The 19,060-nt window shown below is 38.9% G+C and overlaps 1 protein-coding gene across 4 annotated transcripts; it reads right to left on the reverse strand.

Annotated features, from left to right (window-relative positions):
• Nucleotides 1-533: 533 nt before the first annotated feature.
• LOC131230871 (uncharacterized) lies at nt 534-16,627 on the reverse strand. 4 transcript variants are annotated; one of them, XM_058226898.1, is made up of 5 exons: nt 16,479-16,627; nt 16,247-16,304; nt 13,283-13,767; nt 11,891-12,058; nt 534-937 (listed from the first exon to the last, which is right to left on the reverse strand). In XM_058226898.1, exons 3-5 carry the CDS (start codon nt 13,730-13,732, stop codon nt 731-733), a joined length of 825 nt encoding a protein of 274 aa, XP_058082881.1. In that variant the 5' UTR covers nt 13,733-13,767; nt 16,247-16,304; nt 16,479-16,627; the 3' UTR covers nt 534-730. The 4 variants fall into 4 exon arrangements, with proteins under 4 accessions (XP_058082881.1, XP_058082880.1, XP_058082882.1 ...); XM_058226897.1 differs by having other exon boundaries at nt 13,283-13,892; XM_058226899.1 differs by having other exon boundaries at nt 16,247-16,609.
• Nucleotides 16,628-19,060: the final 2,433 nt, after the last annotated feature.

Here is a 19,060-nt window from a genome sequence, read left to right on the forward strand (position 1 = left end):
TTTCCCAGTTTTTTTCATATTTTTTGCCCCCCCCCCCCCACTATATGTGTGTCTGTGGAATTCTATAAATTATGCCAGTTACAGGGCATAACAACCGTTACACTCCCTACATATTTTTTGCATATATAGAAAATTCTCTAAATTATGCCATGGAGCGTTATAGGGCATAACAGCTGTTATGCCCCTTGTAACGGTAATGGTTCAGACTATTGCCGTTACAGTATGCCTTGCATGCGAGAGACTTGGATTGCCATCATGTTTCTTAGCTCCGTGCTAGGGTTCAGTATCAAATTATTGTGTTGGGTGTTCATGGCAGTGTCCATGGCAAAACTGAGACCTATCAACATCTAATATAGATTGGGCAGTGATGGGAAGTGGACCCCAAATCAAAAGTGAGTGGTACAGCTTCTCCATCAAATTGGGACCAACACCAGTCACTTCAGCAAACATTTCCGAGTTTTAACTGCAATCTAAAAGGGAGACTAATGCAATTCTACAATAGGACGAGCAAGCTATCACCATCCCAAAAGGCATAAGAAATTACTTCCAAATAAAATGTTAAAATGTGAGTACCATACAGAGTATTGGTGGCACCATTATTTAAACCCCCATATAAATAAAAGATTAAAAATCAATAATCAACTGAACATAAATTACAGAGCCAATAAATTATTATTATTTTTTTGCATCTGTTACTTATAAGAAAAACAGTGAAGAAATATTAATGGTATTAGTAGGTCGGAAGAATACCCAGCACTGCTCGCCGAACTTCTTCTCTGATGGAGGTGAGGTTCAATTCAATCTCCTTGCAAAGTCTTCCTTCCACAAGGCCAACTGGCAACCACAGCTTTGGCTCCACATCAACAACATATGCAAGAATGGTTTGAAATTCTTGCCCCTTGGAATATTCACCCTCTTTACAATTCTCTGTGTCAGCCTGCATAAAAGATTAATGCTTAAATTCATACTTTAAAACATTGTCACATTGCAGATTGTATTGACCAGCACATGTAAGTTTTTGAAGACTGACAATTAGGTTTAAAATGTGCAATACCATTGCTAAACAAACTGTCCTTTTTTTCTTTTTTTCTTTTTTTCTTTTTTACAAATAAGAGTGATACCAACATGTGCATAGTATAATTCTTTAGTGCATTATCAACTTTTACGGAAGGATACTATTATATTTCAGTAATTCTGCTGCACCCACAGTAGATTTGATGCCATCTTCGAGGTCATTTGGAAAATATTCCCAAGTAATTCCAGAAATTGAACACAACACCTCCAGTATTTTTTACTAATGATCAAAGCATCCTTGACAAGGGAAATAACCGATGGCTTCTGGAGACATCAGAGGTACTGCTCCACATAGTTTTCCGCACGCATGCATACATACAACAGAATCTAGAGAGTACATTCATAATGTTCAATAGTAAGTGGGCCAGCAACAAAACATCAAATTTGATCAGACAATCCTGGCCATTTAGGTGGTGTTTCAGACAGACACTAGAAGAAATTGCTCTGTCAATGAGTGCGAGATATGGTTAGGATCGTCCCATATCTGATGGAGGCCAAGGGATGAAGGGTATGAATCTCATCCCAAGCATAGAAAATGATGTGGAGGCACGAGCATTGGATCAGCTCTCTGGTAACAAAATGGAAATTCGATATTAATTTCCCAAGTTTTTTGGGTAAACTAAAACAAATTAAAAAAACCAGTGCGACTCAATTTCATTGGTCTAATAAAAGAATCTCATGAACCACATGGAAGACAAAAGGAAACTCACATATGTTTCCTTTGGTAAGTGTTAAATGACCCATCTAAATCGTCATTCTAAGAAGATTAGATCAATAAAATTAAGGGATTTTTGGAGCATATGCTTTGAAGGATTGAGTCCCATGGACCCCCTTGGGAGTATAATGGCCTGACCAAGCCTTTGGGATATACTCGGACCTGACCAGCTTCATTACCCAATTTTGTGCTCTATCCCATACTCAGCAAACCTCACCACAAGTGTTTTCCCCCATAACATTATCCTGTTAAAAACCAGCAATTGCTTCTTCAGCTTCCTGCCTTCTTTGATTATGACATATGTGGAGCCTCAGATTGGTGGCAACTCCCGGCATCTTGGAAGGAATTACCACCAAACCAAAATGCCATTGGGAATTAATAAACAACCACTCCTAGAACCCAACCATGAATAAAAGTTGTAATGGGCCTTCAGTGCTCCCCTACTTAATGCAAGATGGAACGATCTAACCTAATATGATGTCATGAAATTAAAAGATAGATTAACTAGAGCAATGGAGTGACAAAATAAAGCTAATTTACCATAAATTCAGAAATTTCTTATTCGTGGCATGTCCAAATTCAAGCCTACGACAATCCCGGATTATGAATCTCATAAATTACTTGTTAACCTGGACCTATGGGAGATAGAACCCCCTCCTAGCATTGGGTTAAATCTAAATTCAATGGAAATCATGTGTCTTGTAATAATTTTGACGTGTTAGGGCTGTTTAAAGGCTAGGGAATGTGGGAAATGGGTTTGAGATATCTAGGCTCAAAGAAATTAGGGTTTGGAACATTAGGTTGAGATTTTGGGAGGTATCGGGATAGGATTTCAGATTTTGAGTTTATGAAATTTAGGATTTATGGTTTCTAGAATTGGGAATATGGGTTTCAGGTTGTGGAAATTAGGGATTTATGATTTGAACAAGGGATTTTGGAATTTGAGAATTTTAGAGTTATGATTTTGGGGAGATTAGGATTAGGGTTTTAGAGATTTAGTGATGGGAACATCACGCGCACACGCGCACTCACGCCGCCCCCCTATACACGTACGCCAGAAGGAGGGCCCCACTGTCAATCTGGATCGATGGTGTCCAGGAAGGGCCTTTTACCTAGAAGATAAAGTTTTAATTCAAAAGAGTGGACCCGTTAGTCAAGAAAAGCCCATCATGGGATCTCGTGATCGTGGCCCACTAGTCAGATTGATTTCATATTTTAGGTTTTTCTTATTAATGTTATTTAGAACATCATGGACGCTTTAGATTTCTTTGATTAGTTTTTATTTTGGTTTACTTCATCGCCAAGTAATAGGTTGCGCACATGGCACGAGTGTTGGGGTATAGGGTTTTCTTACAAGCAGTGTTTGAGTTGTCGGTATCGTTACAAGTTTCGCTGGCTAGGGATAAAGATATAATATCGTTATCGCCGATAACCGGAAATTCGGAGAAAAATATGATAATAGTGAAATTTTTTCATGAAACTTCAAGACATGCCTAAATACACATATTTGTATATTTAGAAATTAAAAATTTGTAAAAAAATGCATTAAATAATAAATTTTCATTTAATGGGGCCCAAAAAAGCATACATTTCCATAAGAAATTACTCTAATAATAACCAAAATAAATTTATCTTAAGTTTCAAGTTGACCACACCATATGAAACAGTGGTAATAATAATTTCCACCATTGAAATCTTCATAGGGCCCAGTGATGTTTATTTGTCATCCAGTTCATAAGATCACAGGGACATGGTTGAATAAAAAATGGAAATATCATGTTGATACAAAACTTTTGTGGCCCCCAATAATTTTTCAATGGTAAACATTCAATTCACACAGTTTCATGTGGTGTGGTCCACCTAAGCTTTGGATATGCTTCATTTTTTGGCTTGTGCCTTGAAATCATCTAATAAAATGGATGGTTCCAGCACAGTCCGTAAGCGAAATGGCAGGTGCACCTCATCCCAGCTATTGACATCAGCAAGTGATATGGGTCTGATCATGAGGTGTGTGTTATATCCAAACCGTTAATCCATTTGAAGAGCTTGCCTTAAGCCTTTAGACGAAAAGACTAGAAGTTGGGGATTGAACGTCTACCATTGAAATTCTTTTCGAGGTCACAAAAGTTTTGGATCATTGTTTTTCCACTTCATTCGGATATTTGTATTTTTAATGGATGCAAAATAAACATTATGGTGGGCCCTACAAATTGTTTAACGGTAAAAATCATTATCTCTGCTATCTATGGTGCGGTCCATATAATCTTTGGATATGATTCATTTTTGGATAATGCTCTAAAATGAACTCTAAAAAGAACGATTGTAGATATAATAAATACATCTTTGTGGGGCCAACGTAACTTTGATCTCCTTTGAAGTCGGAGCTCGAGGAGCGTAGGACTTCGCACGACACGTACCTCTGCAGTAGTGTGGTACAGTAGCCCATCCGCTTCTCATGAAACCCTATCTGTGGGACCCATTATGAATTATGTACCTTAAATCTGCACCGTCCATTATATATGAAGGCTTATTTTAGTGTGTGATATAAAAAATGAACCAGATTCAAATCTTCAATGGACCACACCACAAGAAACTTTGTGAATTGAACGCATATCATTAAAAGCTTCTTGGTGGCCACGAAAGTTTGAAGTTGATATTTATTTTAACCCTTCATCCATGCCTTTTTATATTTAAAAAAGGTTTGATGACAAATAAACATCACTATCTAGGAAAATCATTATTCTTATTGTTTCTTGTGGTGTGGTCCACTGGAGTCCTGTTTGCTTCCGCTGAAGCATAAAAGCCAAAAAAAAAAAGAAAAAAGAAAAGAAAAAAAAATAGGGTTTCGTCTGCGAAGAGGGTTTTCCAGCGGACGGGGGCAATTTTCGACGAGGGTTTCAAACAATCTCCCGAAATCTCTGATTTTTCGCCAAAATCTCTGATTTTTCGCCGAAATCATGTATCTGTGAGTCACATGAGACGAGCGCTGTCGATTGCTGCCCATGAGATTCTTTGCTTCCGAGTTTCAATCAATCATCAACCAAGTATTGCCGAAATCAAAGGTTTATTTTTCGATTTTTACCTATTTTGTCGGAAAAAATCAAAGATTATCAAAGATATCGCCAATATTTCGCCGATAATCCAAAGAGAAACGAAAAATGGGAGTTTCGGTGTCTAGCGACATCGATATTATCGACAATTCCCATCGCCATCTCTTCTACCCATCTTCTACCATACCTTTTTCTCATCTCACCCCATCATCTACACTTCGAATCAATCATCTATTGCAGCAATTCTCCTCCCCACAGCAGAATTTCAGAATCTGACCCTTCAAGAGGGCTGAAACTTCGGCAGAACACCACGCACAAACTGTACATCGAATCGAGCTGAGATTTGGGAGTTTTGGAGTCCATCCCTGTACAACTAGGGGCAAGGTGGCCTTTTTCTGAATAGTGGGCCCTACACACGTGCGGCCGAGATCACAAGCATGTGCGTCTAGGCCATTGTTGTTGCCCACGCGTGCGGTACTTCTCTGGTTCGTCTCTCTTCTCTCTTTCACTCCGCTTTCACCCAAAATCCCTAAACCTAACCCTAAATTACTCAAATCTCCAATTTTATGCCCATTTTCTTACCCTAGGGTTCCTTGATTTGAAATTGGTGAATCCCTTGGATTAGGGACTGATTACTATGCATGTGTGGATGATTATTTTTTATCTTTAAGTACCGTTTGGTTCATAATTTTTATTGATCCAGCCCTATCATGTGTAAGCCTGGACCCGCATAAATTCCCCTTAATTGAATGTTTGGACTTTCATGTGGGATATGGAATTTGTGTAATTGTTTCTGAACTAACGTGATCTTAAGCTTGAAATATCGCATATCATATTTAATTTTCATGTCCTGCATCAAATTTGGTATCAGAGCCTAGGGTTCTTGTGGGAGAATTCATTACATGTTTAGGGTTTGGTTGTTTATGTCCATTACACATCAATTCTCATAATATATAGTTGTTTAAAGGTCCGTAAACCTTAACATAAGCTGCTGAAATTTTCTGTTATCCCCTAATTTGAATTATTTTAGAAATTAACTTAGTTTTCTATTTATAGGTTTAGAAACTTTCCTTTTCTGTTTTTTAGAAACTAATTTTTTTTGAAACTTTCTTAATCTGTTTTTAGAAACTAATTTCATTTCCTTTTTCTTTTTTAGAAACTAGTTTACTTTCCTTTTTCTTTTTTAGAAACTAACTTACTTTCTATTTTTAGAAACTTTCCTTTTTCTTTTCCTTTAGAAACTAAGTTGTTTTTTTTTTAAGAAACTTTTTAATTTGTTTATTTTTAGAAGCTTTCCTAATTTGTTTCTTTAGAAACTTTCCTCATTTGTTTTTAGAAACTTTCCTTTTTCGTTTTTAGAAACTAGGTTATTTTCTTTAGAAACTTTCCTAATTTGTTTTTTTTTTTTTTTGTTAGAAACTTTCCTAATTTGTTTTTTAAAGAAACTTTCCTAATTTGTTTTTCTTAGAAACTTTCCTTTTTCGTTTTTAGAAACTAGGTTGCTTTTTTTTAGAAACTTTCCTAACTTGTTTTAAAAACTTTCCTTTTTCGTTTTTAGAAACTAGGTTGTTTTTTTTTTTTAATTAAAAAAATAAAAAATAATAAAAAATTTCTTATATTTTGACAATTATATTGTTGAATTTTGGTTGGCACCCTACACTAAACATGGAACAATTGCAAGAGTCAATAAACAAGCTGTCCCAAAAGTTGGGAGTTTATAATTAAGCGCTTGGAAATGGACTAATACTTAGAACAACTTGATGTGCGCATTACCCGACTAAAGATCATCACCAATACAAACACCACCATTGGGGTAGATGTCCCATCTCAGGCAGGTGGCCTGATGGATAGACCAATGAATGGAGTTGGTGAAGGAATCAATTATGGGTGTGCACCCGTGCACCCACCCCATGAGAGACATCAAGACCACTATTTTGAGGGGTACGACATGTGCGGCCTTGTGGCTGGAGAGAGTGCACTAGACATTAGTGTAGAGTTACCCACTGAGGCCATTCCGATAATGGATGAGTTACGTGATGTCCTTCCTGATGATCTACCGGATGAGTCTCTCCCTAGGAGGGATATAGAGCACACCAGAACATGGGACAATGTAATACCTACAGCCGAGTTTGCGTGTAATAGTTCTGTCGATAGGTCCACAGGTCTCAGTCCTTATGAAGTCGTTATTATTTATAAACTTGGGAAACCTATTGATCTTGTCCCTATGTCACTGTCCCATAGGGTGTCAGAGCCTGCGGAGTCTTTTGCGCATCACATTCATTCATAGCATCAAGAAATCAGGCAGAAGATCACTACTAGTAATGAACATTACAAATTTTCTGCAAACCAACATAAACGTTTCAAAGAATTCAATATTGAGGACTCTGTGATAGTCCGCATCTGGCCCGAACGATATCCTCCGGAGGCCGTTCGTAAGTTACACACGCGTAGCGCTGGACCCTTCAAAATTATAAAACGAAACGGTTTCAATGCGTATGAGGTAGATATTCCACCTTCTATGAGAATTAGTTCCACATTCAACGTAGAGGATCTAGTTACTTTTCAGGGGACAACTAATACTTTGTCCGGCCCTTCACCTACCCGTCCTCATTCCCCATATTTATCCCTTAAACCATGGCCCCTTCCCGACCTATTTTCCCAGCCTCTAACTCTCATACCCACTCTTCCTGACCTTTCTTCCTAGTCTCTACCTACCATACCTACCCTTCCCGACCCATTTTTTCGACCTTTACGTCTCATACCTACCCGTTCCGACCCATTTTTTCAGCCTCTACCTCCCATACCTATCCGTCCCAACCCATTTTCCCAGCCTCTACGTCTCATACCTACCCTTCTCAACCCATTTTTTCAGCCTCTACCTCCCATACCTACCCGTCCCGACCCATCTTCCCAGCCTGTACTTCCCATACCTATCCTTCCCGACCCATTTTTCCAGCCTCTACCTCCCATACCTAACCTTTACACACCCAAAAAGGAAATAGAGGATATCCTGGACCATCAGATAGTTTCAACGTCGGACGGCGGGTTTCAGAAGTACCTGGTTAAATGGATGTCACGCCCAGCTTCAGAGAGCACGTGGTTCACTGAGGAGGAGCTTCAGAGACTTAATCCTGACATCCTGGAGCAGTTCAAGAGTTTTATTTCGCCAGTGGTGAAATCTTCGCAGCCGGGGAGAATTGAAGAGGACATCACGTGCACACGCGCACTCACGCCGCCCCTTATGCACGTACGCCAGAAGGAGGGCCCCACCGTCAATCTGGATCGACGACGTCCAGGAGGGCTTCCTACCTAGAAGATGAAGTTTTGATTCAAAAGAGTGGGCCCGTTAGTCAAGAAAAGCCCATCATGGGATCTCATGATCGTGACCCACTAGTCAGATTGATTTCATATTTTAGGTTTTGCTTATTAATGTTATTTATAACATTATGGACGCTTTAAATTTCTTTGATTAGCTTTTATTTTAGTTTACTTCATCGTCAAGTAATAGGTTACGCACATGGTGCAAGTTTTGGGGTATAGGGTTTTCTTATAAATAGGCATCCCTTGTAGCTTTTTTTTAATTGATTAAAGATTAATAAAAATTCTGCGTTTTTCTACTCTTTGAATTGTGAAGCCTAATTGGGTGCGAAGCCCTCCCTTCATCAAAGGGTTAACTACCGTGGTGCGAAGCCACATCTATTCTGATTCACCCTCATCCATCGCCATCTCTACTACCCATCTTCTATCATCTCTTCTTCTCATCTCACTGCATTATCTACACTTCGAATTAATCATCTATTGCAGCAATTCTCATCCCCACAGTAGAATTTCAAAATCTGGCCCTACAGGAGGGCTGAAACTTCGACGGAGCACCACGCACAAACCGTACATCGGATCGAGCTGAGATTTGGGAGTTTTGGAGTCCATCCTTGGCCGACCAGGGCCAAGGTGGCCTTTTTCTGAATAGTGGGCCCCACACACGTGCGGCTGAGATCACACACATGTGCGTCTGGGCCATTGTTGTTGTCCAGTACTTCTCTGGTTCGTCTCTCTCTTCTCTTTTACTCCGCTTTCACCCAAAATCCCTAAACCTAACCCTAAATTACTCAAATCTCCAATTTTATGCCCATTTTCTTACCCTAGGGTTCCTTGATTTGAAATTGGTGAATCCCTTGGATTAGGGACTGATTACTATGCATGTGTGGATGATTATTTCTTATCTTTGAGTATCGTTTGGTTCATGATTTTTATTGATCCAGCCCTATCATGTGTAGGCCTGGACCCGCGTAGATTCCCCTTAATTGAATGTTTAGACTTTCATGTGGGATATGGAATTTGTGTAATTGTTTCTGAACTAACATGATCTTAAGCCTGAAATCTCGCATATCATATTTAATTTTCATGTCCTGCATCATTTAGTGTTAGGGTTTTAGGGATTTATGGTTTTGGAAACTTGTTGAGAAGAGAGAAGAGTAGAAAAGAGAGCTAGGGAATCGCTCTCCATGGTTTTGTAGGCACTAATCCAATCATATGATGAAAATTTGCTTAATCTCAAAGCAAAATGAGAGAAATCCCTTTCATTCATAACATGCGTAATGGCTAAGGTGGGAGTCCAACCCTTTATAGTCTCAGAAAAGACCTTTTACAAAAAGGCACTCTCATATAAGATTCTTAACATAAAGAAGCTTAATGAATTAAAAGTTATTCCTAACTCCCTAATCTCAACACAAATATGAACTATACCAAAAATAACAAAACATGTAAACAAACTAAATAACTAAACTATTTCGTGGCCCATGTGAGTCCACGATCAAGATGTCCCATGATAATAATCCAACGGTCTTATCATCGTGTCTACTCAATTTAACGGCACGATGTGTCCATCAAACTCCTATATGCAGCCCACATGCATTTTCCCAATGTGGGGTCCTAAAAAATACACAAATATGCACGTGAGGTCTTCAAAGTGGCTAGGAATGTGAATTGGGCCAAGTGGGCCCATCTAATGGTTGTATAGCCATAAGGAGACTGGCTCAACCCTCCTCCTCCAGTATGTTGCTCAGATGTCCTCATCACTACCTCTTCTTGAACCCTCCCTGAGATTCAATTCCCCTTCTCCATGATGTTGAACTTGACTTTTTGATTTCTGACCACCATCCAGTCTCCTTAGCCATTCACATTCGTAGGATCCTTCATGATCTTCTCAATAGCTAACCTTTCAGTGGTCACTGGGTTTACTGCATCTTTAGAAGCATAGGACATGAGGAAACAGACACGTGCCAATGCATTGAATTTCATATGCCCCCATTGGTCACAATATATGCATTATTGGACAAAGCTTATGCCTTTCCATAAATAGGTACTTGAGCCTTCAAAAAATGAACACTATGAGAAGGTGCAGGATGAAAGCACAAAGGCACCAGGTCTGAATTTCGAGGATCAGTAGCCAGCAACGAGTTGATCCAGAATGAGCTAATCCAACATAGTACCGTCCATGATGTAACAGTGAGGCCCTAATTTACTCAATCTCTAGATGCAAGCCCACGAGAAATTGCAGAAGTTGAGCCTGGTTTTAATGATCTTCAAACAACTCTTATTCAAGCATTAAAGGGGGATCCATAAGAATGAGTTCGTCCCAAATGATACATGTAGAAAGCCTGAACAGATTGCTTCCCCTGACATTGGGGATGTGTTTCTCGTTCCAAATGATAACACTTGGGAAAATTCAAAGGAGCTATAAACTCACTGTAAAATAACCCAGCACCCAATTCCAAATTGTTGTTGAGTTACCATAATAGAAGACTCAACAGAATCCATGATCTAAGACTATTGTTTGACAATCCAATCATGAACTTTGCAGCATAATCACCCAAATCACTAGCCAGTTCATTAATAGTCCCATGAATGTACTTCCTCCAACGATCTTGCCACTAAAGGTTATTTTTCATGGAAAATGCCCAGAAATTATAATTCTTTATCAAGTTTGATAAGAATAACCAGAGGTTGTTCCAATATAAGAGACATCACAGGATAGTGTCATAAAGAAACTATCTCATTATAAATAAATAAATCTCCCAGTTCACAAACCTTTTCTGGATGAAACTTAACCAGCAAGATCGATGCAAAAATCCAGAGCAAGAAACCTTTATGCAGATTGATGAAAGAAGTCCATGGAAAGAATAGATATACAAACATAAAAAAGTAATATTTATGCACTGATCGAGAAGTCTGAAATTGAGTCCAAAATTCCAGTGTACCAGCATACACCAGATAAATTTTCAGCCCAAAAAACATACCCAAGCTAGAGAGTTCACTGATATGTAGAATAATTTATCTTTCCTTCAATGCCCTTCTGATTCTCTGATGAGGTGCCTCTGACAAAAGCCCTCTGATGATTTAAATGTATTCAAATATCATGCTTGGATACCTCATCAACTTGCACTGGATGGAAGAAGATGAAGAAAGCTCTGCATTCCTTTGTTTTTGCTAAGAAAGTCGGGGTTAATCTTCAGAGAACACACACTAGAATTATTTTTATTTTTTTGGACATTGATGATTTTATTGAAAGAAGGCGAAGCCAAACGAATACAAACACACCCAAAAACAGCAAAAACTTTGGAGCTCAATCCAACAACTTGGAAATTAGGCTAAAACTTTTCCTGACAGAGCCCACTCCATTACAAAAGATTTAGCCCGACAAAACACCTCCAAAACATTTTGGTGACGATTCCTGAAGCATTTCTCATTTCTTTCCTTCCAAATGGACCAAATTTCCGCTATTTGACTTAATCGCCAAACCTTTTTCCACACACTAGAAATTGCTAATACACACAAGGGAAGACCGACAAAACACCATTGAAACCCAATGAAGCATACCCAGGGGAATACAGACAAACGACCCTTGGAACCCAATGAAGCATGCACCGTTAGTAATTAGAAAGGATAGATGTGCTCCCTTGGAACCCAATGAAGAATACACTCTTAACAATTAGAAAGGATGGTGGGAGCAAATAGTAGTTTCCAATGAGAGAAGGACAAGACAGTTTCTTACCTGCATTATGGACCATTTGCCTTCAAAGGTTTGGAAGTCTCCCTCAACCATCTTAAACTCAATATCCCGCCTTTGACCAAAGGAAAGACGCTGGAGATCTTTCTCATAACAATCTACTATTCCTTTCGCATTGAATTTCAACCCAAAAGCCAAGTTTTGTTGACCAATCTGTTTGAAAGAAAGCAAGTCACGCTCAGGAATTGAGGCATACAAAACATGCATAAATAATAAGTACCAGTAACAATAGAAAGCAAGAATGAAAATAAAAGCAGAAGCAGCAACAAAAAGTAGAAAGTAAGCTATTATAAGGATCCCTAAACATCTAGACATTGTGAGATTCACTGGACCTTTCCAGATTTTGTGTGCGGCTTGCTGAAGGCCTGGCAGGGTATAAGGTGTGGAAAACAAAGGTCAAAACTTTGGAGAATGTCTCTTTCGGCCGTTTGGTGGGCTGTGTGGGAAGAAAGGAATGGGAGGTGTTTTAATGACCTTTCGAAGTCGTTAGAGGCTACTATAAATAGGGTGATTTCCTTTTTAGTTGAGTGGGCCTTTACTGTTGATAAGCTGAAGAGTTGTAATTTACTCTTTCTAGGTAAGTAGATGATCGGCTATCCCTTGCTGGTCAGCTCCCCCCACGCCGACCTTTGTTTTCCACACGTTATACCCTACCAGGCCCTCAGCAAGCCGTTTGGTGGGCTGTGTGGGAAGAAAGGAATGGGAGGTGTTTTGATGACCTTTCAAAGTCGTTAGAGGCTACTGTAAATAGGGTGATTTCGTTTTTAGTTGAGTGGGCCTTTACTGTTGATAAGCTAAAGGGTTGTAATTTACTCTTTCTAGGTAAGTAGATGATCGGCTATCCCTTGCTGATCAGCTTGCCATGCAACTATAGGTTAAAAGGACAGATGAATTGCAACAGTGTTGTCCATCTTACCCACGATACTAATACCTAGGCTTTGTTTGGATGTCTCTCAGAGTACGATGCCGGCAAGATGCATTTCTACCAAAATCAACATCAATTGTGTTAATTTAGGCTGAAAATGCAGGAAATGATATCCTACATAATGCGGTTTTTGCTTTCTGAACCGTTCAAAATGCACCAAAACTTTCATTTGGCCAGGGATTTGAAATGCATCCAAATGGGCCCTCATATATGATTTGATTTAGCACATTTTGATGTGCATTTGAACAAATTACAACTCTAGTCAGATTTATGGACCATTTAAGTCTCAAAAAGAAGTTAAAAGAAAAACATCTTCACGATGGATCAAACCTCCAGAAATCAAATAGAAGTTCCGAAAATAGTGACACACATGTTCACACACACACACATATATACATAGAGAGAGAGAGAGAGAGAGAGAGAGAGAGAGAGAGAGAGAGAGATCCCAATACCTGGAAAAGCTTGGCAAAGTTTTCTTTCTTTTCCAGCAATTGGCTCACAGCGAGGCCGGGAATGAAATCGGACAGTCTCTCGTAATCCGTCAACAGATTCCACACCGTCTCGAGGCTGGCATCGATGCCAATGCGAGAACGGATCCTCCTTGAGTTATTTCCGATCTTCTCAATCTCGATGTCAACGCCATCTCCCGATACAGTCACCAATTCCTGATCAGAAGAGGAAACAGATGGCTCGAATTTGTCGCCGTCGCCATCTTCGACGGAAGGAGAATCAAAATCAGAGGAATTCACGTCTAAATTGGAAAAGGAAAGGGGTTTGGAGGGAGGAATTATCGTTTTGACAATGGGGAGAAGGAGACGAGGGTTTTTGGGTTTGGTTTGGGAGAAAGGAGAGTAGGAATAATGGGAGGGGAAGAAAGGCTGGGAGAAAAGGAAGACGTGCATGGTTAAATGCTAGTCCTTTCCGTGTGCGCTTTTTCCTGTTGCATTAATTGGCAAAGAAAAATGGCCTTATTTGGCGAAGAAAAAAATGGAGAGTTATTTGATACTCCAGCTGCATGGACGTGCATGGTTAAATGGTAGTCCTTTCCGTGCATGCTTTTTCCTGTTGCATTAATTGGCGAAGAAGAATGGCCTTATTTAAAGAAGAAAAAATGGCGAATAATTTGATACTCCAGCTGCATATGATGCTTGATATGCAGCCACTCAGAAATTGCATTCAAGGCATATATTAACTTACATTAAAAGAGTAAAAAGGAGACAACAAAACCATTCATGAACTATGCAAACCAGCCAAAAATTCTACAAGTTGCGTGCAAGGATGATGCTGCTAGGATCCAAAAATGCAGCTATATAGTGACTACTGAATTCTAGACAAAGATAAGAAGCAGCTCAAACACCATTGTTTAAAGCAAATCCCTCAAAAAAAAAAAAAAAAAAATCTAAAAGATTCAAAGAAAAAAAGAACAGATTCCAAATTCAACAAAACAAAACCATGAGAGAAATTCCAGCAAGGTGAGCTTTAAGCAACTCAATCTTATCAAGCAAGGAAAAACCTGTCACCAAGAGACAGAAAAGAAAAGAGAACCTGCTTAAAAATAGCAACACTTTAGAAAGAAAAGAAAAGAGCATGCATGCAAACGATGAGAAATTTCAATGGTACCCAAGTAAGATTTTCATCCCCTACATCCAAAAACAAAAACAAAAACCCAAAAATAAATAAATAATAAATAATAAAGACAAAACTGCCAAAATCATGCTTTAAAATGATAGTGATTTTTTTTTTGGAAAGGTTAAAGTTATAGTGAATTAAAGAAAAGAAACAGGGAAACCATGAGATTTCTTCATAAGCAAAACCATGAGAATTTCTACATGCCCACAGCTGACTCAAATTCTCACTTGCATAAACCAAAAACAATAAGCAGAATCCAAAAGACCCAAGAAGTACTTCAAAATGATAATAAATTCAACATGACAAAATCCAAACAATGAGAAATTTCCAGAGACAACTTAGATTCTAACGGCAGGCACAACAACATGCTTTAAATGACAATAAGTTCAACAACAAAAAAAGGGGGGAAAGCCATGGCAAGTTCTATGTGACTAATCATGATTCTGAGCACCAGATTCCAAAATCAGTAAACATAAGCCTCAAGGACCCAACAAAACACTTTAGATGGAAATGACTTCAGCCTAGAGAAAGAAGGGATTAAAAAAGAAATATTATGTAACCAAGTAAGATTCTTACTCCAAGAATCCAAAAACGAAAAATGAAATCCCAGAAGACCCAAAAACGTGAAACCATGAGAAATTACTACATGCCAAAGTAAGATAACCAATCTCAGAATCCAAAATCAATAATCATAAGCCAAAAGGGGGACCCAAAAACATGCTTTAATGGTAATGACTATGATACCAAAAATAATAATTTATCACAGCAAAACTTATACACATGCAAGAAAGATTCTCAATCCCAGAATTATTTTTTTTTTTTTTAAAAAAAATTTTAAAAAAAGGGATAAAATCCAAAAAGACCCAAAAACATGCCTTTGGCCAGGTTTGGAAATCATGGATTCCATGCCAAACAGCAAAAAGGGAAAGGGTTTTCATTTGATAATGATAATTTGTGTTGTTTGGATAGCAAAGAAAAGGGTGGATTCCACCAGGCAATCATTACACTTTCTATAATTTGGATTATTGGCACAAGTAGGTGAGTATTGTGAGAGGAATATGGGTTCCACTTGCTATCCAAGTAAGAATTCAAAATTGGAATCCATGTTTCAGTAATTTTCATGAAAATCATCATTGCAAAATTGCCGTTTTTTTTTCACTTTCTTCTGCCTTAGATTCTCAATATCAGGATCCACAACAGTGACACAAATGATCCGAAGAGAAGTTTCAAACGATAATGATTTATTTTTTTTTTAAATGACAAGATTCTATACATTCGAATAAGGGGTCATTTGGATGCTGGTAAATGGCACAAGCTGTAAATGATTTATGGGTAAATCATTTACATTCTGTGTTTGGATGGCATTTGCCCCCATCTCATTTACAGGCAAAAAGCTCGGATTTCATTTACAGGCTCTCTATTTACATCCTAACAGATATAAATGGAAAGATTGGCTATCCATTTACAGGACTTAACAATTTACAGGCTATCCAAACACGGACAATCATTTACCTGTAAATCATTTACAGCTTACAGCCAAACAGGACAGGCTGTGTAAATCATTTACAGCAAACCATTTACAGTCATCTAAATGACAGAGAATCCAAATTCATGAATTTGAATTTATCAAATTCAACTAAAAAAAATGAGATTCCCACTTACAGAATCCAAAAACAAACTACAAAATTTCTCAAAGTGGGAATCTTACGACCTTCCATCCAAGGAGAAAATGCAAAGTCAAACTCAAAAGGATCAACAGAGAGAAAGAGGGAGAGAAATGAACATACAACTCGACGAACCGAACGTCGCCTCGAATTCCTCGATTGAATCCAGCCGACGCAGATTCTGCAATTGAAAATGCCGCAAAGAATCAACACGAGGGTCGTGATAACACAAGTAATTGGATCATCTTATCTTAGGGTTTTTCCCCTCCATCGACTCATGCAAACGCATCGCGTAAATCCAACGGGAATTACATAAATCCGAGAAAATTAAAAACCTGGATTTGAAAAACTGTACCTCCATATTTCAAAATTTCTATGATTTTTTAGTGCATGGATGGAAGAAATTGGGAGAAAATGAAGAGTTTCCTTGTGGTTTTTTTTTTTTTTTTTAAATTGCCCTTTTTCTTTGATTTTGCGGCGGCTTTAAACGAACAGAGATAGAGAAATATGGCTCGCTGTCCTCCGTTTTCTTGCTTGGATTTTTACGCGTTACAAGATCTGGACCGTTCATCCCGTGGGATTTGCTGTCGATAACTAGTACGTTAAAATTCACAGCAATTGAATCTCCTGACCATCTGATTGCAAGACTTTTTTCTGATTGGATATCGATCGTTTTAGATAATTCATTCGTGATTAGAAAAAGAAATGCTCCCATCAATGGACGGTTAGGATCGTTTCTGGGGTAGTGGCCCATTCAAAGTAGAGGGTCCAGCTTAAAGGGGAAATCTTAATCTGATTGAAGTTAACTCATTAATGGTTTATAAACCCTTTTCTTTTAATTAAAATGGAAGTCTTAATTTGATTGATGTTTAGTCACTAATTAGGAATTTTAAGGGCCGATGAGAACGTTTATTTGTCATCAACCTGTTCACAAGGGAAAGCACAACAAGTTCCTGCGCTGGAAACTGAGGCGGAGCCCACCGTGATGTTTGTAAGGAATCCACTCCGTCCATCCGTTTTCTGAGCTCATTTTCGGATGTTAAACCAAAATTGATTAGAATTCAAGACTCAAGTGGGCCACACTAAAGGAAAAGGTGGTTAGGAAAATTCCTACCGTTGAAACCTCCCTGGGGTCGACAGTGATGTTTACATGCCATCTATACCGTTCATAACTTCATTGCTACTGGGATTAACTGAAAACACAAATATTAACATGTATCAAAACTTCTGTGGCCCAACGAATATTTCAACTGTGGATGTTCAATTATCACGTCATCGGGCCTGCTTAAGCAATGGATCCAGTTCATTTTTTCCTCTAATATTCTAAAATTAACACAAAAAACGGATGAACGGGGTGGATTTCTCATAAACATTGCAGGATTTCTCATAAACAGGGCCCCACATGTGTTCCCAGCGCAGGAACTTGTCAGGAAATCTGCGTCCGTTCGCAAGGTCGTATAAGACCTGAATGAATCAAGTGAAAACACAAATGACAAATATATCCAAAACTGCGTTGTCCACCTGAGCCTTGGATCTGCCTCATTTTGAGGGTCATACCAGCAAAATGGATGGACGGAGTGGATGAAATCCATCCATCATATTGGATCCTACAGAGCAGGGCAGGTTGCAATCTGCTTCCCGCTAGCGTATTTTAGCACAATCCAGGCCATTCATCAGGTGGAGCCCCCCAAAAATCAAGCCTCTGCGCATCTAGTGAGCCAAAGGGAGTCAAATGTGGATAATTGGTTAGTCCCCTTTTAACCGTCCATCTTTTCAGCAAAAAAGGTTGGACCGTTTATTCAAGACTCGTTCAGTCTCGAGTCGTCGAGTCCTTCCTGGGAGTAGCTTTTGCGTTCCTACATGAAATCAAAACAGGTTGTTAGATCCATTTGGTTGCGTGGACACCGTTAGTGAAGACAAGGACTTGGATTCACATACGTGGAATTTGGACCGTTCCACACGTGGATATTAACATTCTTTTCTTGTAGAGTGCCATGGAACATGTACTTGAAGGACGTGGATCAGGTGGTGTTGCCGATACCACCCCTAGGGGTGGGGTGTTATTTGTCAATGTGTTGGGCGCCGTAGGGCCCAACGTGATGTATGTGTTTTATATCCACACCGTCCATCTGTTCTGTCCCCTCATTTTAGGGCATATTATAAAAAGTGAAGCATATCTGAATCTCAAGTGGACCACACACACAGGGATAGTGGTGATTGAACACCCACCACTAAAAACTTCTTGGGGTCCACAAAAGTTTTGGGTAATGCTGATATTTGTATTTTTCCTTCATCCTGGTCCGAGTGACCTTCGGATCTACTTCATTTTTGGGTTAATGCCCTAAAATGAGATGGGCATCACGGATATAAAACATATACATCATGGTGGCCCCCCAGCGTCCAACATATCAACACACCACCGCATCCATAAAGGGCTGATTCCAATATTATCCTGGCACACATTCGAAACTTGTGCTTTATATTAACATACTCTCTCTTTTAATCTAAACCGTACATCGCATCTACTCAATTGCAATCGTACCTGTTGTAAAGCACAGGGCATTTCTAAGCTCGACTGCATTTCAGTCTCCTTAGGTACCAAAATTACCAGTGTCAATGGAACCGGCTTAGGTCAAGAAAAGTCAAAATTTTGAGTAGTCCAGCCAGCAGTCCCAACTGGAATGGTTTAAAATTCAGGCCCAACCCCTTGTAATGTGGAGTGGGTCACGGACCGTTTCACGACCAAGATGGATAAGATCAACAATGGAATCCATGTTTTAATTTTGTTTTGTTTTCATTATTTATAGTACGTTTTAGTTTGAGTATAACTGTTCATCATAATTAGGAGGAAGTACCACCATTTATAAATAGAAGTTTATTATTTATAATAAGTCGTAAATTCTAAGAGTTCTAGTTGTAATTTAATTCCCAAACTTC

Source organism: Magnolia sinica, chromosome 17 (assembly GCF_029962835.1).
Source record: "Magnolia sinica isolate HGM2019 chromosome 17, MsV1, whole genome shotgun sequence".
Classification (NCBI taxonomy): Eukaryota; Viridiplantae; Streptophyta; class Magnoliopsida; order Magnoliales; family Magnoliaceae; genus Magnolia; species Magnolia sinica.